Source organism: Manis javanica, chromosome 13 (genome assembly GCF_040802235.1).
Source record: "Manis javanica isolate MJ-LG chromosome 13, MJ_LKY, whole genome shotgun sequence".
NCBI lineage: Eukaryota > Metazoa > Chordata > Mammalia > Pholidota > Manidae > Manis > Manis javanica.
The window spans coordinates 98,933,656-98,958,782 of record NC_133168.1 but is presented as its reverse complement, the minus strand read 5'-3'; the positions used below and the strand labels follow the sequence as shown (position 1 = coordinate 98,958,782).

The 25,127-nt window shown below is 55.3% G+C and overlaps 1 protein-coding gene across 1 annotated transcript; it reads right to left on the bottom strand.

The window, feature by feature from the left end:
- Window positions 1-1,322: 1,322 nt before the first annotated feature.
- GNA15 (G protein subunit alpha 15) lies at window positions 1,323-19,363 on the bottom strand. Its single transcript, XM_037018116.2, has 7 exons — window positions 19,037-19,363; window positions 12,416-12,600; window positions 9,437-9,591; window positions 8,710-8,838; window positions 6,477-6,606; window positions 5,198-5,351; window positions 1,323-2,214 (listed from the first exon to the last, which is right to left on the bottom strand). The coding sequence occupies exons 1-7, from the start codon at window positions 19,179-19,181 to the stop codon at window positions 1,988-1,990; spliced, it is 1,125 nt and encodes a 374-aa protein (XP_036874011.2). The 5' UTR covers window positions 19,182-19,363; the 3' UTR covers window positions 1,323-1,987.
- Between the last annotated feature and the right edge of the window lie 5,764 nt (window positions 19,364-25,127).

The following is a 25,127-nucleotide window of genomic DNA, read 5'->3' as shown; positions in this document are numbered from 1 at the left end:
TAGAATGATTCCAGGCAATAAATGCAGAGGAAAGTATGACAGTATTACCATTTTTTGCAACCCCTAGTGATGTACGTAAACGCCAATCTTCAATGGCTGTTAAGACCAGTAGGAGAGAGGCTCACAAGGAAATTCCTGGTGGGTGTATCTGACCGATGCCCCCAAACCCACGGGTCAATTCTAACATGAGCAAGAACAAAGCAACGTGATATGATGCTATGTGCCTCCTTGAGAGAGCCAGAGCCAGAGACACAGAGAGAACTGTGTCAATAAGAGAGGGAAATTGGAACACAGACACAGACCCGTGCAAAACAAGGCCATGTGAGGACAGAAGCAGGAATGATGCAGTGACAAGCCAAGGATGCCTGGGGCCACCAGAAGCGGGGAGAGGCAGGGAACATCCTGCCCTAGACCCTTCAGAGGGGGCACAGCCCTATCACTCCTGGGTCTCTTCTGGCCTCCAGAATCGGGAGAATACATTTCCATTGTTCGAAGCCACCCAGTTTGTGGGACTCTGTTACGGCTGCCCTGGGAAACTCACACGACAACAGACAGCAAGTCTCAGTACTGCCAGGGGCCTCGGAAACAAGGCGGGCCTGAGAAACCATAAGCGCCCCGTGGAACCTAAGGATATGTGACACTGAATGTCATGTGGGGTCCAGGATGGGGTCCTGGGACAGAAAAAGGACGTTAAGGGGAAACTGGGGAAATCTGAATAGAGTATGCACTGCAGTTAGTAATGTGTCAATATGGGCTCACTGATTATAAAAAAAGACCAAATTAATATACAATGTTAATAATAGGGGAAACTGGGTGGGCTTGATAAAGCTATTCTCTGTCCTATGTCCACAATTTTTCCTAAAACATAAAGTTTATTTTTTGAAAAGTGTAAAAAAAAAAGTGCCAAATGAATAATAGAATCTTGGCTCTGACACCTCCCAGGTGTGCGGCCTTAGATTATTTGGTGTCTCCGTGACTCGGTCTCCCCATCTGTAAAATGGGGGCGGTCTGGCTGCCACGGGGCTGCCCTGAGGACGGCGGAGGCCAGGGTCCCCAGTAAATGTAGCCTTCGCCATCTCTCCTTCATCTGAGGTGGGTGGTGGGTGAGCAGCAACAGAGGGCCGGCTCAAATGTCCCTGGGGGCCAGGGACAGACATGGCCCCCCCACCCACCGACTCACAGTCCTGCCCAGCCCTGGGCCCCCTGCCCTGCAGGGGGCAGAGTGAGCGCTGTTTCGTCCTTCTGCGTGCAGCTGGCCAGCCCGGGACAGGCGACCTGACAAGGAGCCGCACGGGGATAAACAGGACGCTCCTGAGAAATCATAGGTCTCCAGAATGTCATTTCTTTAATTGCCAGCCCCCACCAAGGGGCCCCACAGAAGGTGAAGGAATAAATACAGAAGGTTGTGAAGATGCCTCGGCCCCCAGCCGGGGAAGAAGAGGGGATGTCCGCGGGCCTCCGCTCCCCTCGTCTGCAAACCGGAGCAGGACACACTTGGAGCCGCAAGACTCTGAAAGGGAACAGCCTTTTCCAGGGGTCTCTCCTCCAAGGAAAGGTGGGTCCCTGGGCGGCCCAGACCGCAGGCTGGGAGATGCCGCCTTCTGCCCGCCAGGGGGCGCCAGAGCCCGACCCTCAGCCTGGAGGACCACTGCCCTCCTCCCGGGGCTGGCGCCTCGCTCCCAGGGGCTCCCGGGCCCTTGTCCAGGGGGGGCCGTGGCCGGGCGTGCGGCTCCCGAGAGGGGCCCACGCACCCCGCCCACCCGGGCCCTTCCCTCCCCCCTCCATCCCCACTGGCCACTGCGCTCTGTTTCCGAGGGGGTAAACTGAGTCACGGAGGGCAAACCCAGGGTCTGTCCTGGGAGGAGCAGAGCGGCATGGAAGAGGGGGCGCGCCGACCGGCCCCCCAAGCCCCGACTCGTCAGCTGGGCCTGGAGCTGGGGCGCCGCGAGGCCGCGCGTGGGTCCGCGCCCGGGGCGGCGGGCCCAGGTTACAGCAGGTTGATCTCGTCCAGATAGCGGGCCAGCACCGAGTCCCGCACGTCCTTGAAGACCTTGCGGATGTTCTGCGTGTCCGTGGCGCACGTGTAGTGGCTGAAGAGGCGCCGGGAGCGCGGGACCTTCCTGCCCCCGTCCGCGCCGTCCGCGCCGCCAGCGTACATGCGCGTGTACATGTCCAGGACGAACCTCTTGGCTGCCTCGGCGTCCTGCCTGGGGCCTGGGGCGCGGAGGAGGGTGTCAGGGCACGTGGCTTCCGGGGAGACCCTGCTCCCCACATCAGGGCCCCGGGGGGCTCTGGAGAGACCCTGTTCCCCACATCAGGGCTCCAGGGGGGGCTCTTGAGAGACCCTGTTCCCCACATCAGGGCCCCGGGGGAGGGCTCTGGAGAGACCCTGTTCCCCACATCAGGGCCCCGGGGGGGAGGGCTTCCAGGGAGACCCTGTTCCCCACATCAGGGACCCGGGGGAGCTCTGGAGAGACCCTGTTCCCCACATCAGGGCCCCGGGGGGGGCTTCCGGGGAGACCCTGTTCCCCACATCAGGGCCCCAGGGGAACCACCTAAATGGCTCTGCAGGAGCCCCAAGGATGGGCTCAAACGGGGTGCATAACCTGGAAGGGCCCGATGGGACTCAGCTCTGGGACCTTAGGCAGAACTTAGCCAAGAAAGAACCTCCCCTGGATGGGCTTGGGGCCGAGGGCACGAGGGCCTGGAGGGGCAGGGGAAGATGGCCTGGGAGGCGCACGTGGGGAAACCAAAGCCAGGAGAAGGGGAGGGAGGCACCGGGGATGCTGTCTATAATGCTATTATATATATATATTATATATATATATAATAATGTATATTATAATCATATATATGATATATAATACATATTAGATTACATATAATATATCATAATTATTATATTATTTTTATTCCCTCACAGTGCAGGGGAATACATACATATATATACATAAAGCACAGCATGGGTTATGGGATTCTGGTGCCCACTTGGGGTCACCTTATGTGTCAGTCCGTGTGATCTCTGTGAGCCTCGTTTCCTCACTTGTGAAGTGGGGATCATGACAGTCCCCAGCCTCACAGAGTCCATGAGCCCATGCAGAGGGCACCCCACACAGTAATTACAAGCTGTCATTGTTCTTCCAGAAAGGCGGGGTGCATCGTGCTTAAGGCTGGTGGCTCCCGATCCAGATGGCCTGGGTTCACATGCTGCCCCTACCACACCCTGGCTGTGTGACTTTTGGTGGCGGCACCTCTCTGCGCCTCAGTTTTGCCAACTCCATAGTCTTACTGCGCAGGGGTTTGTCATGAGGGTTAAGCAAGTCAGTGCACGAGGGCGCTTCCTGCGGTGTTTGGTGTGTTAGCTGTTGTTAGTTTATTCTTATTCTCATGAATATTAGTACAGAGGAAGGAGGGACTGAGAGTAAGAAGTCGGCAAAGACTGCATGCACCACCTTCCTTGGCTGGGAGAAAAGGATGAGTCAGAGGGATCCTTTTGGCCTAAGAGAAAACATACACTCCCCCCAAACCAGCCACTTTATCCCTGTTCTCAAACTCTTAAGTTGTGATCCCACCTCCAGGGCTGCTCAGCTGGGAAGGGGACGAGGGGTGTCTGCTGTCCTGGCACCATATGGCATCTGTTCCCCAGGACCACCCCGCCAAGTCTTGTGGGTACAACTGGCTGAAACTGACCACGTGGGCTCTGGGGCCTGACAGGGCCAGGGGTCACATGCATGGGGATGTCACCAAAGCTTATTAGTACATCCCAAGCATGAACAAGGGCTTCATCTACCTTCATCTACTGTGGGTGTTCGTGTATTGGGCTGAATAGTGTCTCCCCCAAAATTCATGTCCACCCAGAACCTCGGAATGTGACCGTATGTGGAAACAGGGTCTTGGCAGATGTGATTAGTTAAGTTGAAATGAGGTCATATAGCTGCCATCATTTCCCTCCCTGGACGTGCACGCTGTCAAGAGGCCATCAAGGCGCAGAGTCCGCTGGCCGCCTTTGCGTCTGGGCTGGCTGGAGGGATCTGCTTGGCCAATAGGATAAAGCCACTGTACGGATGTGGGACTGGAGGCTCCACCTGGAGCAGAGGCTGCCACCTGGCCAGAAGTCTGACTGCCCCGAGACAGCCATGCTGTGGGGAAGAGCAAGCCTCGCGAGGAGGCCCCGGCTTGGGAGACACCCGGTGGGGGAAGGAAGGGAGAGAGAGAGCAAGAAACTGGGGAGGTTGGGGGGCACAGCAACACCAGACACTCGGCCATTGTGGAAGTGCGTCTCCATCCCAGGCACCTCAGCCAATGCCATGTGGATCAAAGATGAATTTACCCACCTCCACCCTCCCCAAATTCCCAGCCCACAAAAACATGAGCAAAGTAAAATGGCTGCTTTCAGCCCCTAACTTTGGGGGCAGTTTGTCGCTCGTCTGGGGTACTTCTACCAGCTCTCCTCATCTGCACAGCGGCCCTCTGGGGAAAGCGCCCGCTAGCATCCCTTCCCTGGACTCGCAGCAACCCTACTTCCCCCCGCCGGATGTGCTGCCTGGCGCCAGCCCTTACTGCTCTCCTCTTTAGGGGGCTGCAGCCTTTTGCCCCCTGGGTTGCACTGGGTATTTTTTCCCAAACCAGTTTGTACCAGTTATACACATCTTGATTTACACGCACTTGAGTGACACACGGCGCAGACCTATGAGCTCTGAGCGTGACAGGAAAGAGGGTGGTTGTATCTATGACAACCAAGCTGTGTGCCTTGTTCAAAGGTCAGTCACGGAGTATTATTTTTTTAACTTGCCATCCAATTAGATATAGATGAGATGACTAGGAAAGGTCAGGGAGAGTTTCAAAAATCTAGGCAGATTCTGGAATTCGTTGTGGATGCCAGATGTGGTTTATGACGATGAACCCTACCCAGCAGACCCACACTCCAAAAGTCAATAATAGATGTCTTTTTAGAATCCTGTGCTGTTAAGCAATTGCATTTGAGGATGACGGAGTCTTATTTTATCCCCATTCTACAGAGGGGGTGACCGAGAGTCTGGGAGGCTGGGCAGTGGAAAGCACTGGGTCGGAAACCCAGGTTGGTCTGATGCTTTTGAGACTTCACTGACCCCAGGCTGGCATAGGATCTGGACCAGCATCCCTGTCAGGAGCTGTTTTTGGAAGGTGAAGGGTACAAGAAAGTTCTAGAACTACTCACCCTGGAAACTGGGGAAGTAGGTAGCCAGGTGGGAGGTGGGGATCTTCTCCTCCAGGATGTCGGTTTTGTTGAGGAAGAGGATGACAGACGTGCTTTTGAACCAGGGAAGTTCCAGGATGGTGCCAAACAGAGCCAGGCTTTCCTTCATTCGGTTCTGGGTTGGGGGGACACAGGCAGGTCACTGCTCCTGCTGGCCAGCTCGGCCTGAACAGGAGCTCTGCCTCATGTGGAGACAGCATTGGCCTCGTGTATAGGGACAGGGGACCCCCCCAGTGCCTGCCTGGCTGGGTCCTAGGTGTACCCATGCTTTGGTGCATGCCCAACGTGGTTTTGTACCTGTACGGGTTTGATTTGCGCCCCACTGCCCCGCCAATTCATACCCACCTGGAACTTCAGAATGTGACCTTATTTGGAAATAAGGTCTTTAAAGATGTAATTAGTTAAGAAGAGGTCACACTGGAATAGGGTAGGCCCCCGCGTCCAGTGACTGATGTCCTTATAAGAAGGGGACATTTGAACACAGACGTGCACACAGGGACAAGGCCCTGTGAAGACAGAGGCAGAGATTTGGAGTGATGCATCTACAAGCCAAGGGACACGGAAGACGGCCAGTGACCCCCCAGAAGCTGGGAGAAACTGGCACAGGTTCTCATTCACATGCCTGGGAGCTGGGAGAGAATAAACCTCTGTGGCTTCAGCCCCCAGGGCGCTACACTGTGCCGTGGCAGTCCCAGCAAACGAGGACGTCTCGTGTGGCTGGATTCAGGCAAGACCTCAGTCAGAATGACCTTGCGTTCATTCTGTCTGATTCAGTCTGAAAGTTAAAACTATAACAACTGATTCTCGGATCCCTAAACCATCCATTCGAAACTTTAACTCCTATAAGTGCCCACATCAGAGGGGAACATGTGCCTGGCCTTCCTCTGGGTATTATTTAGGAGTAGAGCTCACAAAAGTGAGTGATCCCCAGCCATTCTGAACAGCAGCAGGACACGGCCCCGGTAGCCCCCCAGTTCCCCAGGAACAGCTTGCCTGTGTTTCCAGGAGGCCACGTCTCAGGGCTTGCGTGCCCCTCAGCGTGCATGTATGTGTGCGTGTCCAGGGTCCTGGCTACACAAATGCCTGTGGATCTCTGTCTTGGGAAGTGGCTCAAAGCCACGCCAGACACCCCGTGGCCCACCCAGGAGGGGCTGTGGGGCTTCCTGCTTAGCTGCCCATGAAGAGAGGAAGAGAGAGCAGGGGAGGCGGCGCCCCCGACCCCGGGGTGGGCGGCCCTCACCTCCTTGTTGTTTTCCTCCAGACACTGGTCATATTCGCTCAGCGAGGCCAGGTAGATGAGGGCGATCACGTTTTCGAAGCAATGGATCCACTTCTTGCGCTCTGACTTCTGGCCCCCGACATCCACAATCCTAGCGGGAATCACCCCCCTTTCAGAGCTCAGGTCTCATCAGGCCCCTGCCACGTGGCACCCCAGACCCCAGTCATGCCTGGGAAGCGCCAAGATCAATATTCACAGTGTAGCGGCAAAAATAAGCACGAGCCCCCAGGCCAAAGCCTCTTGTGTGTTATCCCATTTCAGCCCCGTGAGGCAGGTACTGCCATTATGCCCATTTTACAGAAGAGGAAACCGAGGCACAGGGAGGCGAGGGGACCTTCTCAAGCTCCTGCGCTGGAGATGCATAACCTGCGTGTGTGGCTCAGGGTGAGCCCAGCCTCCACCCCCACTTACCACAACAAAGGCCCTAAGCCCTCTGCCTGGTTTCCTGTTCTCTCTTCTAAGAAATGTGGGTCACTGATAGCAGCCCTGCCGTCATTTCCCCAGGGATGCGGATGCAAAGGTTACTCAGGCAGCCGACGGGAAATGCCAGAAGCCTCAGAGCAAGAAGGGACTTGCCCCGTTGTACCAGAGGGGAACCTGAGGCTGCTGCCTGGGACTCCCCGTCCTCCAGACCCACCCTCTTGAATGTCTTCAGAATCCCTCAAGCCCCCATATCCAGAGGGCGGGGGGCGCAGGGTTGAGGGTGGGGCTCTGGAGACTGAGACAGGTGTGGGTCTCACCACTTGCCCACCTCCTGTCTGTTTCCTTTGAGCTCTCGCTCCATCGACAGGCAGAAGAACACACCTAAAAACCACCCCCTCAGCACAGCCTTCCCTGCGAGCTTCCTCAACCTTTACCTCCACTCCTAAACTTTTACCTGCCCACCCACCCATCGATGCACCCACCTGCTCATCCATCCACCCATCCACCCATCCACCCATCCATCGACTCATCCATCCGTCTCTCCACCCCATCCACGTCCACGCATCCCTCCACCCACCCATCCACCCATCCATCCATGCTTTCGCTCACCCACCCATAGATGCACCCACCTGCTCATCCATCCACCCATACACCCATCCACCCATCCATCGACTCATCCATCCATCTCTCCATCCATCCACGTCCACCCATCCCTCCACCCACCCATCCTTCCATCTTTCCAACCAGTCTTCCACATTGACCAGCTTCCACTCTGGCCGTGACCTGACCATCACCAGCAAAGCAAGGGAATCAGACTTTGTGGGGACCTCCCTCTAGCGGAGGAGACCCACGGCGGACAGATAAATCCTACACCTTCCCGGAAAGGACCGCTAAGAGGCGGAACAACGTGTTTGGTGGGGTCCAGTGAAACGACAGGCTCAATGTGGAGACATGGGTGGTTTGAACACAACCTGTCTCCAGGCATCACCTGCACCCTCCGCAGCCCGCTGCCATCAGCCCACAGACTCAGAGATGGCCAAGGTCACCAGTGACCCTCCTACTGCCGATCTCAGAGGTCGCGTTCCCCCTGTATTCTCCTTGACCTTTCCTCGGCCTTCGGCAGCGGCCATCATGCTGCATGGATGGCCCCTTGCTGCACTGGCCGCCCGCACCTCTGTCTTCCCGCTCAGGTCTGTGTGTCCAGCCACTTCCCAGCTGCCCAGACCCATTAGACTCACAGAACCCCACGGGACTTCAGTGTCTGAGCTAACACTCCCCACCTAGCCACCACCACGGTGGCCCCATCACTTATTCTGTTGTCTTCATAACAAACGTGGGAGTCATTTTTGACTCTGTGCTCTGATTCCCCCCATGTCTAGTCCTGCCCATTCTACAGCAGAAACAAGTGTTGCACCATCCCACATTTCCATCCCCAGGACCACTGCCCTGGCTCTACCAGCCCTTCCTGCCTGGATTACGGTTTCTGCCTCCCTCTGAGTATCCTAACGCGGCTTCATCTCTTCATTGACCACTAGAGGGACCACCGTCTGAGGTTCCGCAGCACCAAATCAGTCCTTCTGGTGTAGCCCTGGGGAGCGTTTCCAGGTCCCCGTCCTAATTGCACAGGTAGGTGTCTGTATCCAGCCTTGCCTCCTTCAGCCTGGAAGCCCCTTGAGAGCTGGGATTGTGAAACTCCTATCTATCCCTCAGGGCCCCAGCTCCTTTGCCCCTCCCGCAAGAAGCCTCCCCACTGCCTGGGCTGTGCACTCACCGCAGGTTGGTTTTCTGCACGGAGAAGCAGTATTCATTGATGCCGGTGGTGGGCATGCGGCTGCGGAGCACATCCTGTGCCGTGGGGACATATCCCTCCTCGGTGATACGCTCCAGGTGGGACAGATAGCTGTGGAGCAGGGAGCCGTGAGGCCCGGCCTGGCAGCCTCCCTTTGCTTCTCAGACCCATCCCACCTGGGACCCAGTGAAGACCCTGCTGGTGGACAGGAGCCCCTGGGGAGGGGCCAGGATTTATGGTGTCTGCAGGTAGCCCATGGGCACCGCCCTGAGGTGGCAGGGCCATCTAGGAGGAGCAGCTTCCCCTTCAGCATCGTGTCCCCAAGGACAGTCTTGCTGAGGAGGAGCATCACCTTGGGGGGCTGTCACCAAGAGTGGCACTGTCCCAAGAATAGTGGTGGCCGGGGGACCAGCTCCCAGCCACCGTCACCCCACATGCCCAGCGTCATGCCCAGGACAGCATCCCTGAATGATGAAGCCATGCTACTCCGGAAGTGGTGTCGCCCCAGCGCAGCACCACCCAGGAGCAATGTCACTCTGGATGTCACCCGTGGCCACCCCCCGGCAACATGTCCTGTGGGGGGACTGGCCCCTGGGGGCCCCTCTGCCCTGGTGTGACTGCAGGGTCTTCACTGACTGCGTCCGGGGCTGGGGCCATACCCAGCCCGCCCCCAGCCCCACCCCCGCGCCCGCGGTGGCCCCAGACTCACTAGACCGCCGAGTCCAGCAGGTGGAACTCCCGCCGGCGCTCGTAGCAGGCCCGGATGCCGGCGTCCCTCCACAGCCACTGCATGGCCACGGCGTAGCGCTTCTCGAAAGTGGTCACTTTGTAGGGGTCCTGGCTCATGACCAGGCTGGCGTGGTGCTGGGAGGGGCGGTTGAGGGTGTCAGGGCTGCCTGTGGGCACAGGGCTGTCCCTCCCCGTCCGGCCCCAGAGCCCGCTGCCGTCCAGTCCCCCTGCACCGCCTCCTGCTCTGCTCCCCTCTTCACGCGCGCATCTCGGCAGAGGGCGGGTGGGGGGCAGTGGGGACCCGCGAGTGGGCGCCCGTTCTGGAGGCCCATGTGGGGCACAGAGACCGCTGGGCAAGCTGGGTGCCTCCCAAACATGGGGGTCCTCCACTCTGAAAAAGCGCCGGTTCTCTCACGCCTATGAGGCAGGTCACTACAGGTGTCCCCAGTTTTACAGATCAGGTGATCAAGGCGGGAAAGATGAAGAGCTGGGCGGCGCCCTTCCGCCCAGGTGATTTAAGTTAAACTGGGGCGGAGGCTCACGCGGCCTGAGCAGCTGGCCCGCTGCCGCATTACCTGGTGTCCTTGCCCTGGACAGGAGCAGCGCCAGTGCCATTCAGACCCCCTATGAAGGCTTGGGCATGTGCACATGCGTGCTGTGTGTGTTGGCATGCACCTGTGTACACACTCGTTGCAGATGGGTGTGTGGATCTGTGTGTGAGCACATGTATGCTTGATGTGCCAGAGAACTTGTGTTTCTGTGTGCATATGTGCTGTTGGGTACATCTGCACGTGTGTGTGCCTTGACTGGTGTGCACACACATGTGGGTGGGTGTGCTTGCGCATGCATGTGAATTTGTGTGTGCCTCTGTGTATATGTGGGCATATGCGTGTATGCTTATGTGGATCTGTGTGGGCATGCATGTATGTGTGCATTTGTGTACATGTATGCATGTATGTGTATGTGGGTGGGTGGGTATTGTACATGCATTTCTGAAGCACTGGCCCTGAACTCCATTGTCTGCATATTGAATAGGGGGGGTCAAAAGAATATGGATTCCTAGGTACAGTCTGCAACGCCATGACCAAAGGTGTGTGGTTGGGTTTCAACTGGGCCATTCCTCTGCATCGGGCCAAAATACCATGTCTGTGGGACAAATAACTGGACTGGGGGCATGAGGGAGATAGTGTCCCAGACCCGCTCCCGGCCAGCCTCCACAGGCTCGTGTCTTCTGCATCGACCTGGGTCAGGAGGAGACAAAGCTGATGCTGCCATGTGCCCCCTGGGCCCCTCTGCAGGGCCCAAGCCCTCCATGGCGGACATGCAGGCTTATCATGCTTATATTGAAAGTGGTCGGTGCCTGAGTGTCGGGTGACAGCTCGGTGGGAAGTGGGGATGTTTGGGAGTAACCTCTGTGTAGGATCAATTAAAAAGTCTGCACCCAAATATAAAAGCCAAAAATAAAAGTCTGCAGCCTGTTATGGGCTGAATCGTGTCCACCACCTCACCCTCTGCACACTCATGTGCTGAAGTCCTAAACCCTCAGGGGCCTCAGTCTGTGACTCTCTTTTGAGACCCAGTCTTTAAAGAGGTGGTTAAGTTAAAATGAGGTCATTAGGGCGGCTCTGATTCAATGGGATCCGTGTCCTTACAAGACAAGATCAGGACACGGACGAGCAGAGGAATGACCACATGAGGAGACGGCTGTCTGCACGCCCAGGAGAAACCAGGCCTGCCCACACCTGGATCTCCGACTGTGAATTGGCACAACTTCTCGGAAATAGTTTTAGTGCCTCCTAGTAAAGTTACGCAAACATGTCCGTTATGACCAAAATCTATGTCTAGGTAGATACCCAATAGAAATGCATATATTTTCATAAAACATATTCAGGCAACCCAAACATCCAACGTCAAGGTGGGTAAACAGATAAACCATGGCATATCTGTGGTGGAAACTAACACCCCGACTATGCTCCCAAAGAGGGGATGAAGCACAGACATACTGGGAGGTGCCAGAAACCAGACGTAAGAGAACATTCCACATAATTCCGCATTGTCAGAAGTTCAAAAGCAGGCAACCCGATGCACAGCGAGGGAAGACGGGGTAGTGGTTACCCTCAGGGGTTAGTGATTTCGGGAAGGGGCTTCTGGGCACATTCTGCTCACCCTGGGCTGTGGCCGCCTGGGTGTTTGCCTTGTGACGATTTACACAGTTTGTCAGTTATGTCCTTTTCTGCACGTGTGTTGTATCTCAATAAAAAATGTTAACTTCATCGAGAAAGGTAATAGAACCAAAGGTGGTGGTTGTTAAATGCTTGATGGCAGATAAGTGGGTAAAAGAAAATGTTATACATAGATATACATACACATACCATGTGGAATATTATTCAGCCTTAAAAAAAGAAATCCTGCATTAGGCAACAATGTGGATGAATCTTGAGGATGTCACGTTAAGTGAAATGAGCCAGCCACAGAGGGACAAACAGTGCATGATCCCATTTATACGACGCCCATGGCATAAGCAAAGCCATGGGGACAGAGAGCAGCTCGGAGCTGGAGACGGGGCACAGCAGTCGCCCGGCATGAAGTCAGGTACACAGACGGATCTATTCTAGAGCTCTGTTGAACGGCAAGGTGCCTCGGCTCACAGGGCTGTTTGTGCACTTCAAAATTTGTCAAGAGAGTAGATCTCCTATTACGTGTTCTCACCACAATAGAAAAAAAATTTTTTAGAAAGGGCAGTAGAGCAATGCAGGAGCGCAGAGCAGCCCTGCCTACAGCAGGCAGGGGCTGGACTCAGGAATCAGTGGGTGGTAATGACGTTTCTACAGGGACACAGGTGCTGGCACAGGGTCCCACCCGGGCGTCATGGGGGTCCAGGGCATTCAGCCTGACCCTGAAGTCCTGAAGGGCCCCACCCCAGCAGGAAGCCCCCGTGGCAAGTGCCCGGGATCCTCACCTTGCTCTCGGGCCTGCCGAAGGGGATCTGCAGCCGGTCCATGGCCTCAATCAAGGCTCGCATGCACACGAAGATGTTTTGATAGACCAGGGGTCGGAAGCCCTTGCGGTCCTCCTCCGAGTAGCCTGCCCCGTGAATGATCCGCATCTGTTTGATGAACGTGCTCTTCCCGCTCTCCCCGGGGCCTGCAGAGACACGGTGATCAGTTCAGCCCTTGGGGGGCACCTGCCACCCACCCCCACCCTGGCCTCCAAGTTCGATCCCAGCTCAGCTACAGCCATGCTCTGTGACTCAGTTTCCCCACCTGTCAAACATGGTTCAGAGTAAGCCTGGCCTGCTGAATCGATGTGTTGGTTGGTTGAATGAGTTCATTGCAAGATGCTCCCAGGAGGGGTTGGCAGACCACGGCCCTCAGGACCAGTCCAGCCAGACACCTGTTCTTGCATAGCCAGTGAGTCTTCAGTCTGTACAGTTTTTACATTTCTAGTGCTTTTATGGTTATGGCTTTTACGTTCTTAAATGGCCAAAAGGAATCAAGATCATTTCCTGATGCGTGACAACTATATGAAATTCAGGTTTCAGCACCCATAAATAAAGTTTTATTGGCACAATGTATTGCCCATTTGCGGACAAACTGTCTACAGCTGTTTTCTCATTGCAGTGGCAGAATTGAATAGTCAGAGATTGGCGAACAAAACTGAAAATATTTATTATCCGGCCGTTTCCAGAAAAAGTTTGTGGACCCCTGGCTTAGAACATGCCTAGACATAGTAAGAGCTATATTAGTGTTCACTATTAGTATTAGCAGTATTTACCATAATTGCTATTATTATTTGCTATAATAATTTCAGGTAGAGAAAATTCTGTGAAGGCAATAAAATAGGATAAATAGATAAAGAGTATTTAGTTGACTGCTATAGCTGAGTGTCAAGGAAGGTCTCTTGGTGGAGGTCTGCAGGCTGGGAAGGATGCTCTCGTGCCAGGATCTGTAGGTAGGGTACTCCAGGCAGAGGGAATGGCCCGTGCAAAGGCCCTGGGGCAGGACCAGGCCTGGTGTGTTGGAGGAACAGCCAGGAGGCCCTTGTGGCTGGAGCAGAGGGAGTGAAGGAGACAGAGGGAGGGGCGGAGTGCAGGGAGGGGAGGGGGCAGGTTGTTCAGGGCCTTGTGGGAAGGACTTGGGCTTTGACCCCAGGGAGGTGGGAGCCTGGAGGGCTGTGGGCAGAGGAGGGGGACCTGACGCAGGTGCTCACCTGCACCCTCTGGTGGCCCCTGTGGGGAAGACAGACCGTGGTGGGTGGACAGGAGCCAGGACCCCAGAGAGGAGGGGACTGCGCTGATCCAGTGGGTGATAATCAGGTGGACCAGGTGGTCTCAGCGCAGCTACAGAGAAGGGTGTTGTGGACTGCCCAGGTCACCCCCAAGCAGCTGGCCCTGGGCTTGTGACAATAGCCCTGGACTCTCCAAGAGCCCAAGGCCAGAAGCCCAAGGCTCAGTTCCCTGCTGTCTGAGCTCTGCAATCTCCCCTAGTCTGTGCCTTGTTTTCTCCTCTGCACAAAGGGCATGACAGCCGGGCTGGAGGTGAGGGCTGGGAGGCACCCCCAGCAGCTCATTGCCCTGCCCAGCTCCCAGGGGCCACTGGCATGGGGTCCTTCCAGCGGCATCAGGGGGCTGGAGCAGGAGGAACTGGCGCACACAACAAAAAGGGAAGGGGTGGCCTGACTGGAGGCCGGAAAGGGGAGATGGCAGCAGAGGAATCGGCGTGGGGACAAAGGTGGGGAGGGTGGGAGTGGTGGGGGTGGGGGCCTTACTATCTCTATCACCTCATTCGGGAGCTCCTGTGCCCCCACCAGGCCACGTGAGGGCAACGAGGGCAGGTTGGGGGGTGACACCAGGTGCTCATAAAGTCCACGGGACTCGAAGTCCAAGAAAAAAGCTGCTTTTCTCTCGCCCACATGAGCAGGGACACTGGGAAAGCCGGCCAGGTGGGAGTCAGCAGTGCAGGTTGACTGTCGGCACCATCCCTCTAGCCGCCCGTCCTCACTGTCCCAGTTTGTCCCCTTTCAGCGGGACACCAACCTGCTGACGTATTCAGGGATAGATCACAAGGTGTAGGGTCTGCTACTTACTTGCCAACGGAGTATGTGTGTATTAAATATATAAATGCAGAGTAAATACATTCTAGATATAATTATGCATTATATACATTGTGAGTATATACATGCACATGTATACAAGCACATGTATGTGTGTGTGTGTGTATATATATAGGGAAGGGGTTAAAATGAAGGAAAATGTAGTAAAATGCTTATAGCTGAAGAAGAAGCCGGGTCCACTTTTTCTGTAAGTCTGAAAGGATTTTTCAAAATAAAAAGTTAAGAAAGGGGAAATCAAATAAAAAAAACACCCTAAATGTCATATGAGAGACCAGAAAAGGGGCCTTCAGAGGAAAAGCAGATTCCAAGTCTGGAGTTCAATTAATAATAATATCATAAAACATTTGCCAAGTTCATTCTCAGCTCCGACTGATGCCGGGTGGGTCTGGCAGGCGTTAAGGGGCGGGGTGGGGGGGGGCTGGTCAGGAGCAGAGGGGGAGCTCTTGCGGTTATCTTTTCACTTTCCTGTGCTGTGAAATAATTCCAAAATTAAAAGGTGCCCCGCCCCGTAAAATAAATAAATTAAATAATGCCACAAGCCTACAATCTGACTTGCCAACAGGGAGCAGACTGTGGCCCAGAGTCCGGAATTTCTTGGGGACATGTCGAGCTTACTACATTTTCCTGCATGGACCATGGGGATCTCCCAGTCAGTGAGATAAACCAGCAAGCCCTCACTGGGCAACCCGGGCGGCCATCCAGTCTTTGGGGCCCTGGTAATCTGGGGATGGCAGAGGTGGCTGTGAGCCCGCAGGTCTCTGAGAGCAGAGAGCCCGACGCCTCCACCCCACCCGAGCCTCATGGGGAAAGAGGGAAGGCTCTTGGCCCCTTTTTTGGGGGTGGGGAAATGGAGGGGATTCCCTTGGGTCACACAGCTAGTAAGTGACCCAGCTGAGACTGGTTCTGTCTGAGGCCAGAGCTGGTGGGCTTTTGGTTATTATACAGAAGCTGCCCATAGGCCTGCTGATAAAAACAACAACACCACCAAGAACAACTACAATAATAATAATCACAGAGGGCATCTGCCAGGCCCTGGCCAAGGCCTTCTGTGTGACCTTGGTCAGTCCTCTGCTGTCTGCTGTTTCCCCATTCGCAGAGGAGGTATGGGGGTCAGAGAGGTGTGGCACCTTTCCCGGGATCACACAGCTAGTGGAGAAGCAGAGAGGTCAATTCAAGCTGCCATGGGGTCCTTCACCCACAAAATGGGACACGGCCTGTCGGCTGGGCTGAGTCTCATCAAAAGATCGGTTAACCTGATGTTAACGGGGGCCGGACACTCCGCTGGATGGTGCCTACAGCAGGGGACTGCACCCTTTGACCTCCCTCCTGGCTGCCTTCCAACTCTGACCCCAGGCCTGCTCCAGAAGTGCAGAGGACAATCAGGTCTCACAAAGGCACTACTTTGCTGTGATGCGTTGATTTTTTTTTTTCTCTGTTCTCTTCTGCTTCATTAAAGAAAAAAGTAATTCCTGGTTGCCGCCCACAACTCAGATGTTATGACTCAGGAATGGGTCACAACCTGAAACCCGAACAACTCCTTGGGCTGGGAGCCCCTCTGTGCAGCCCGTGATGGTCCCAAAGCCACCAAGGATTCTGGAGCCTCCCACCCCTGGCTCCTGGTCTGCTTGGGGAAAATGGGGCTGGGGGCTGGGGGGAAAGCCCTTTCCACCTGGCACAGCCTCGCAGCCCAGAGGGGAAGTGCCTGCGACCTCGGGGATGGACAGGGAAGTGGAATCTAGCAGATGCCAGGGGGAGCTGGCCGAGCCCAGGGCATCACGAGACATCCACATGGCTCCTTCCATGGAAACGACAGCCCCTGGCACCCCTGCCCTCCCCAGGGCCCAGGGAGCCAGGCAGCTCCACCTCCAGGTCCAGCTCTGTCTCGGACTGGCTGCTGAGCCCAGACCAGTCCTGCCGCCTCCCTGGGCCTCAGTTCCCCCATCTGCCATTGGGGTTCTGTGGCTTTTCTGTCCCAAGGCGCATTCACAGGGCAGTCAACCACATGGGCCCAGAATTCTGGGTTCCAATCCTGGGCAACGCACCTCACCTTTCTGGGCCTCGGTTTCCCCATATGGGGAGATGAGTCGTTCCTACCTCGAGTGCTAAGGACAGCGCTGCTTCATTCTGAGTCTCTCCCCACCCCAACAGCCGAACCCTTCCTGCCAGGGACAGACCCCTGCTCCCTTGGCCTGCTTCCTCAAAAGGATCGGTCACCTCCAGGAAAAAATAACTTTTGGATTCAATTCCTGTTTTCAAGAAGAGAGGGAGGCGTGGAGGCAGCCCCAGGGCTGGGGTGGGTGGGGTGGAAACCACACTCCACAGAGCCGCCATCGGCACCTGGGGACATAGACATCCTCCCCCACCCACTCTCTCCTTACCCAGCCCCAGCAGAAGGGGCTTCCTGATTTGGGGCTGCCTGGGCAGTGGTCAGGGCAGTGTTGGGCAAGGGACCTTCCCAGCTTTGGGAAGATATGGGAAAATCACCCCTGAAACTCACTCATTCTCTTAAAGGGCATGGCCCGGGCATCTGCTGGATGGTATGTTCACTGTACCCCTGGGCCAGATGCTGGGGACACACGTGTGAATCAGACAGACGCAGCCCCCACCCTGTGTGTTTGCTGTGTAACGGGAGAGACAGACAATATCCAGCAAGTGAATGCCCCAGAGAGTCAGCAAGTGGGCGCTACGAAGAGAAATCAAGTAGAGCAAGGGGCAGGATGGGGCCTCTGCGGAGCAACACAGGAGCCGAGGCCTGCCTTGAGCGAAAGCGCCAGCCGTGCAGAGGCGTGGGTGATGCGGAGAGCGCTTGGTGGGGAGAACCGCAGGTGCAAAGGTCCTGAGGTTCGGATGAATGAACTTGGGCTGTGCAAGGAGAGAACTCTCTCTAGAGACGCCCTTAGCCCCTGACAGATAGAGAAAAAGGGAGTGAAGTCAAAAAGAATGCAGGAAGAGACATCACTACAGATCCTACAGACATGAGAACGGTAACAAGGGAATGTTATCCATAATGTTACACGTACATCTGATAACTTTGGAGGAATAGACAGATTCTTTGAAAGACACCAGTAACCAAGCTCACTCACTCACGAAGAAATAGTTAGGCTACAGAGTCCTATTTATTAAAAATATTTCACATATGATATGTTACTGATACAATAATAGCCTATGTATTAAAGAAATAAAAAAAGAAATAGCTATTAAAATGATTAAATTCTTAATTAAAACCTCCAGATTCAGACAGCCTCATTGACCATTTTGCCAAATGTTTTAAGGAAAACAGGAAACATCCAAGGAAGGGTAAAGAAGCCAGGTGGCTGCAGCCAAAATATGATGAAAGGAGACAGGAGCTGGGGTCTGAGAGGTCAAGGGGGGCTGGAGTTTTGGATTTCATGCCATGCCAGATTCCTTGGAGAACTAGATGGGGAGGGAGGGGTGTTCTGTTACCGAGCTCAAGACGAGACCTGGAAGGGCTCTGGATTAAGGTGCAATTCCTGGGGGCCCCGTGCTCCCCACCTCCTCTCTCTCTCCACTCCTCTGGGCCGCCCGCTCCGAGCAAGGGAGAGAGACCAGCAACCATACATATGACCAGCCTTTTCTGGTCTGGGGCAGGCAGATGTGACTTGGGGACACCCAGGACCTCCCCCAGCCCCCTGCCCAGGTCTCAGGGATCCTGGGAGACCCTCCAGAGCCAGTGTCCTGGGGTTAGGCCAGCAGACAAGGTGGTTGGGAGAGGGGACACGTGTGGGTGATAAGGCTTTGAGGTCTCAGAGGTCACAACCTCAGAGGCTGACAAGCCGCCAGCCCCCCAAGCCCACAGCCACTCCTTCCTTTTGCCCTGTTTTATTTTGCTTCTTGCTGTTCTTGCTGCCGGAAATTATTTTATCTGCTCATTCGTTTGCCGGTTTAATGTCTGCCTCCCTCAGGGCAAGTTGAGGTCCCCTCAGCCTGGGTGCTGTCCATCCCCTGGGCTTCTGTGTCCCCCACGAGTTACTCAATAAATCCTGAATGAATGACGGAACCGATCAATCAATCAATCAGTCTGGCAGAGCCACAGGGCCATGCTCTGGCCCCGAGGACTTGGTGCTGATGGGCCGCCAGAACAAACCAGGGTCCAGCCCGTCCCAGCTGGCCGCGTGGCAGGGTCCGAGGACCAGCGGGGCCCCCCAGAGAGAGAGGGAGAGATGGGCTAGGCAGGCCTGAGCTCCCCATTCCCTCCCCATGACTCCACAGCTGGTAGGGCGTGCTGGGCCTGCCGGGCAGGAGTCGGGCGGAGCTGGCACCCTGGGCTCCTGCAGACACCCCGCAGGGCGGCCAGGCGGGGGGCGGGGGGCCCTCTGCTCGCACCTTTGGACGAGGAGCTGGGCCTCAGTCTCCCCATCTAGACAATGGGTGCCGAGTTCTCCCGGCCCGGCGGGTAGCTGCCCGCCCGCTGCCCGCCCGCTGCCCGCACCGCGGGCCCTGGACTCACCCAGCAGCAGCAGCTTGAGCTCCCCGCGGTCCCGCTTCTTCTGCTCCAGGAGGATCCTGTTGATCTCCTGGTCGATCCGGGCCGCCGCCTTCTCGTCCTCGGTCAGGCACCAGGGGCAGCAGCGCCAGGTCAGCGCGCGGGCCATGCTGCGGGCCTCAGAGGGCGCCAGGCCGCATGGCCCCCCGGCGCCCCTGCGGAGGGCGCCCGCCAGGCGGGCCGGTGCTGGCAGCGGGCGCGCAGGGGCCGCCCTCTTCGTGGGGGCGCCCCCCACGCCCCCGGGACCCCGGCGTGTGGCTCCGCGAGGCCTGAGTGCCGGGCACAGGGCGGCTCCTGACTGCGGGGACACTCAGGGCTCCCCACCCATCTCCAGACCTGCCCAGCCCGGCCCAACAGGCTGACGGCGGCGCGGAGGTGAGCGGGGCGCCCCCCCGGGGAGGGCGGGGCCCCGGCGGGAAGGGCCCAGCCACCGTCTGGGTCCCCGCGGCGCGGGCCTCCTTCCTCATTCTGGAGAAGGGGTGGGCTCCCCCGCGGGGGCCCCGCCGCCACAGGCCGTCCCCCGGGCCCACCCCTCTCCTCCGGACCAATTAGGAGCACAGCACCCAGAAAGATCTTTCCCCAAAAGCGGCGAAGCCCGGGCAACGCCCGGTGCCCTACGGGCTTCAGTGAGTGGCTGGTTCCCTGAGCTCCTGTCATCATCCCGGACGTGGAGATGAGCAAACTGGGGCCGAGCGTGCAGTGACTTGCCTGGCCGCCCGGCCGGGATGCGGCTGGGCCAGAGCGGGCTTGCACCCACGGGCCCCGAGCTCTGACTGCTGACGGGGCAGCTTTGGCGGTGGGGGGTGGGGGCTGGGGGTAGCAGCATTCATTCTTCCTGCAAACGTTTATTGGGCACCTATTGTGTGCCAGTTTCTCTGCACAGCAGGGAACAAAATGACCTTTTGTCAAATGCTGACCTCCCGGCCTAGCCTTCTAGGTAGACGGAGAGGTAGGGAAATGTACGGTCAAAAATATCCAAGCCTGTTGCATGGTGGTACAGTCTGAGCAAAAAATTAAGCCGAGATGGGAGCCAGGAGACATTGGGGCACTCAGATTGAAGGCCTCGAGGCCATCCTGCCCTGAGCCCCACCTCCCTCAGGACCCTAGAAGTGGGACAGGGACACGGTGGGGGGTTGGGGCGGCGGTCAACGCCTACTGCTTCCTAGACACGCACACAAACACAAAGCGGAGGTCTCCAGTTGTCACCAATCCGGCAGATCTGGGCCGTGTTTGGGGGGCAGAATCCCCTTGAACAGGTTCTAGAAAGTTCCAGAACATACTTTGGGGGACTCTGGACCCTTCACAGATGGCACTCTGGAGGCTCAGAGAGGGTGAGCAGAGTACCTGGGGTCACACAGCTGCAACCATCCCCCTGCCCCCACACCCAGCCTGCTGGAACTTGTGGTTTCTTTGCTGTTGATTCATAACAAATGGCAGATGGGAAGTTGGATAGGGGCCCCGCTGGGTCACTGGGGCCGGCAGACACTGCCCTGCACCCCCACCCTCCCACCCCCAACCGGATGGCGGTGAGGAGGGCTGCTCCCCGACACGACACGGGAGGCCTGGGTGACTTCCCACTCCTGGACAGTTGAAGAAAAGCAGAAATAGTTCTCGGCCATGGAGAGCTGGGAGGGCTGCCGCAGAACACACGGAGCAGGCAAAACCCAGAGGCCAGGCTGACGCAGACACCTGGCCCCCAGCACCTCACAACCAAGGTGGGAGGCCCGTGGCTCCACTGACCTCAGGACATGTCTGTGAATTTCTCCAGCCTCATAATAAATCTGCCTTGTTCGCCAAGGGAAACATCTTTTCCACGTGCCAGGTGCCATTCAGGACATCTGTCCCTGTCAGCTCATTAGGGGATACCAGGGGAGCTTGGGTGCATATTTTTTAAAACACACACACACACACACACACACACAAGAAGGCACATCACACATGAATCTATAACCTAGTCATTCTTGTAAAACCAACACCCACATCATCCCCACCGCAGGCCAAGACAGAAGATATCATGAGCCCTGCGAGGGTCTCTCACCTTCTCTCCAAAAGAAAGCTCTTCTCTGGCCGAGCAGTAACCGCTGCTCTGAATTCTACAGTATTTCTGTGTTTGGGGAGTCAGGTTTATTTTGTTTTTCATTTTTTAGATACATACGGCATCACATTCACTTTCTTTGGCCTACGGTTCTATCTATGAATTTTAACTAAAGTACATAGTCATGTAAGTTACCACCACAACAGAGTACGGCACCGTCACCTGAGAAAACTGTCCTGCCCCTCCTTTGCGGTCAGACCCTCGCCCCACTCCTAGACCCTGGAAACCGTCCATCTGTTCTTTATCGCTGTCTCCTCGAGAATGTCATATAAATGGAGTCCTACATTCTGTAGCGCTTGAGATGGGCTTTTCACTTACCCCTTGAGATTCATCGCTGCCGTTGGTTCTATCAGGAGCCCATTTCTTGTGATTGCTGGGTGGTTTTCTGGGGGGTGGGTGTGCCTCCATTTATCTGTCCCTCCAGAGAAGACGTCTGGGTTGTTTCCAGTTTGCTGTGATCACGATCATGCGTAGTGCCATCATAAACGTACCTGTTCAGGGTTCGTGTGAGCACTGGTGTTCGTTTCTCTAGGGTAAGTTCCTAGAAGTGAGATTGTCAGGTCATAAGGCAATCGCAAGTTTAACTTTGTAAGAAACTGCTGGATGGCTTCCCTGAGTGGCCGGACTGTCTTGCATTCCCACCAGCCACGTATGAGACCCAGTTGTTCTGCATCCTTGTCGGCACTTGGTATTGTCTGCCTTTTGTTATTTTAGCCATCCTAAGATGTGTGTAATGGTATCTTATTATAGATTTGATCTGCATCTCCCTAATCAACTAGTGGTGTTGGGTATCTTTTCACGTGTCTACGTTGCCACCCAGGTATTTTCAGTGGAGGGTCAGTTCAAATACTTTGCTTTTTCTTTTTATGTGCTGTTTAGTGGATCAGTGTTGTGCTTTGAGAATTCTTTAAATACCCTGGATGCAAGTCCTTTATTGGGTAGGTGGTTGGCAAATATTTTCTCCCACTCTGCGTTTTGACTTTTCATCCTCTTAACTGGGTCCTTTATGGACAAAACTTTCCTTTTGTGATGTTCAATTTATCAGTTTTTTTTCCCTGTGCGGATCGGGCTTTTGGTGTGTCTTAGAACTTTTTGCCAAACTGAAGGCCATAGGCGTTTTTGCTGGTTTTATTGTTTTACGATTGACATTTAGATCCATGACCCATTTTGAGTTCATTTTTGTGTAGGTCGGGGTTCTCTTTCTTTCATTTTTTTGCATATGGACGCCCAGTTGTTTCAGCGCTATTTGTTGAAAAGACTTCCCTCTCTCCCTTGAATTCTCTTGGTGCCTTTGCCAAAGTCAGTCCACCCCACTTATGTGAGTCTGTTTGCTGGATGGTGTTTTGATCTTCCGTATCCTGCAAACATCCTGTCCGCGTGTTCCATTGATTACTGAGAGGCGCTAGGAAGTTTTGAAGCATATTTGTGGACTTGTATATTTCCCCTTTCATTTCTACATTTTGCCACATGCATTTAGGATTAGTATGTCCTTTTGGTGAACTGATTCTCTTATGTAATATCCCTCTGGACTCCCTTTTCTTCATAAATTTATAACAGAATGAAGCAACCCTAAATATCGTTGTTTAGCTTTTGCCTCTTTTGAACATTGTGTGAATGGAATTGCACAAGACAAACTCTGGTGCGTCCGGGTTCTGTGAGCAGCTCTGTTCAGGGTTAGCGATGTCATGATGTTATGGTCGTCATAAATCATATCGCGGCACACAGCCGTAATCCATTAATCCTCGCTGCTGTTGCACTCTTCTCCTGGGTGCCTATCCTGCCATCTAGTCATCCATCCTTTTTTTTTTTCCTTATCAGTGTTCTCTTTTTATTTATGTTTAATGGAGACACGGCTGACAGAGAACATTAAATTAGTTTCCGGTGTATGACCTAATGGCGATTATTTGTATGTATAGTGTGAGATGATCGCCACAGCAGGTCTAGTGCACATCCCTCAGCAATCCTAGTTACAAACCTTTTCTGGTGATGAGAACTGTTAAGATCTACTCTCCTAGTGCCTTTTGAATACATGCCAGGATTTGTCACCTGTGGTCTCTGTGCTGATACCTCCATTCTGCTGTTGGTGGGCACCTGGCACGTGCCTTTTGGTTTCTGTACGTATGACGGCTTCTGGTGGGAAAACAGTCCACTGCGGGACTGCTGGGTCACAAGGTATTTCCCAGATAGTAACTACCTTTCGCCAAAGTGCACACAGCAACGTGCACCCTGGCTAGCTCTCCTGAGTTTTTCTAGAGCTGAATGTATTCCACCCAAAGAGTGTCCTTTATTCAGAAGTGATGCACCCCTTGCTGCTTCTCTGGAATGAAACCATCCTCCCTGTTGAACGATGAATAGGACATTTGCAGAGTTTCAGAGTACTCACACCTCGGTTGCTGGAAGTGGTGGCTGCTGAGGGCCACAGCTGCGTCCCTCCCTGGCCCTTGCCTGCCCTTGCCACACCCGAGGTCAATGCTGGGGTACAAAGGTCCACCCCTCCTTTTTTTAAATGAAGAGTCATATTTTTGGGTAAGATCAAAAAGCATGTTGTGATCCCACTTCTGGGTGCATCTACAAAGGAATGGAAAGCAGTGCCTTAGACAGGTGCTTGCCCACCCATGCTCACACAGCGTCTCACAGGAGCCAATGGGTGGGCACCACTGATGTCCGTCCCCCTCCCTCCCTCCCTAGCTCCCTCGCTCCATCAGCTACAGCCTCATGGGCCTCACGGCCGTTCTTGCCCCAGGACCTTTGCAGAGTGGTCCCTCTGCCTGAAAAGCCCTTCCGTCAGATCGTGGCTGCCCTTCCTGCCTCCCTGCTCCCCTTCTCCAATGATTAACTCACTGGCGTGGATGGCTTCCCCAGTGCATCCGCAGTGCCTAGGACAGCGCGGGACAGAGGGCCTTGGAGGCCTAACCCACAGATAAGACTAAATAAACTGCACGATGTGGAGAAACTGAAGCCCTTGTGCGATGCTGCTGGGAATGTGAAAAGGGTAGCTGCTGTGGAAAACTGGAAAACAGCCTCAAAAAGTTAGGGTTACCTGTGATCCCCCAACCCCTCTCCTAGGGGTACAACCAACACAATAGGCAGCAGGGACTCAGATTCGTGCACACCCGTGCTCACAGCAGTCAAAAGGTGAAGCAACCGGAGTGTCCATCCACGGACACATGAACACAACGTGGTCCGTCCACACCTGGAGTACTACTCAGTCGTGGAAAGGAAGGATGTTCTGGCACCCACTACGATGTGGATGAACCTCAAGGACACGGCGCTCAGTGACACAAGCCAGACACAGGACAGATCCTGTCTGATGCCCCTAAGGAGGTCCCTTGGGGATCCCCATCCACAGAGACAGGAAGTGGGCACTGGGCCTGGGGGCTGGGGTGTTAGTGTTTCATGGGGACAGAGCTTCCGTGCAGAGATGGGAAGGTCTGGAGGTGGATGGGGGGCAGGGGTGGCTGCACATGTGACTGTGGTCAATGCCACTGAACTGAGCATTCAAAATGGTTAAGGTCAATCGGGTGTCCTTACCATATATTTACCATGATCAAAGAATGTTTTAAAGGAAGAAAGATTGAAGGAAGATAGCAGAGAGATGGCTGGTCCAACAGTCACAGAGATGGAGGCGGGGGAGGGGTGCCTTCCCAAGGGCACCAGGGGCAGTGCCCGCATGTTGGGCCCAGAGCCTGGGCGTCCCCACCATCCAAGCCCCCTGCCCCAGTAAGGAGATGGCAGGATGTTCCAGCCCAGCAGTACAGATGAACCTGAGGTCGGGACCAAGGAAGAGGACCCAATGGGCCCAGGATGGGGGGCACAGCCCAGGGAGCTGTGGCTGTGGCCCCTGGGAGCTCAGACACAGCCCAAAGGCGCCAGGGCCCCAGACAAGCACACGGGGACCAAGTGCCTCCCCGGGGTTCTGCAGGACCCCGCTGCGGCCCCCACTCTACCCTGCTGTTGCCA

What these genes read in the sequence shown, in the direction of transcription:
- GNA15 (XM_037018116.2), bottom strand. Translation starts at nt 19,181, where the DNA reads ATGGCCCGCGCGCTGACCTGGCGCTGCTGCCCCTGGTGCCTGACCGAG. An exon ending in GTGCAGAAAACCAACCTGCG is followed by an intron (nt 6,607 to 8,709) that starts GTGAGTGCACAG and finishes GATTCCCGCTAG; the next exon opens with GATTGTGGATGTCGGGGGCC. An exon ending in CTACTTCCCCAGTTTCCAGG is followed by an intron (nt 2,215 to 5,197) that starts GTGAGTAGTTCT and finishes TCCGCGCCCCAG; the next exon opens with GCCCCAGGCAGGACGCCGAG.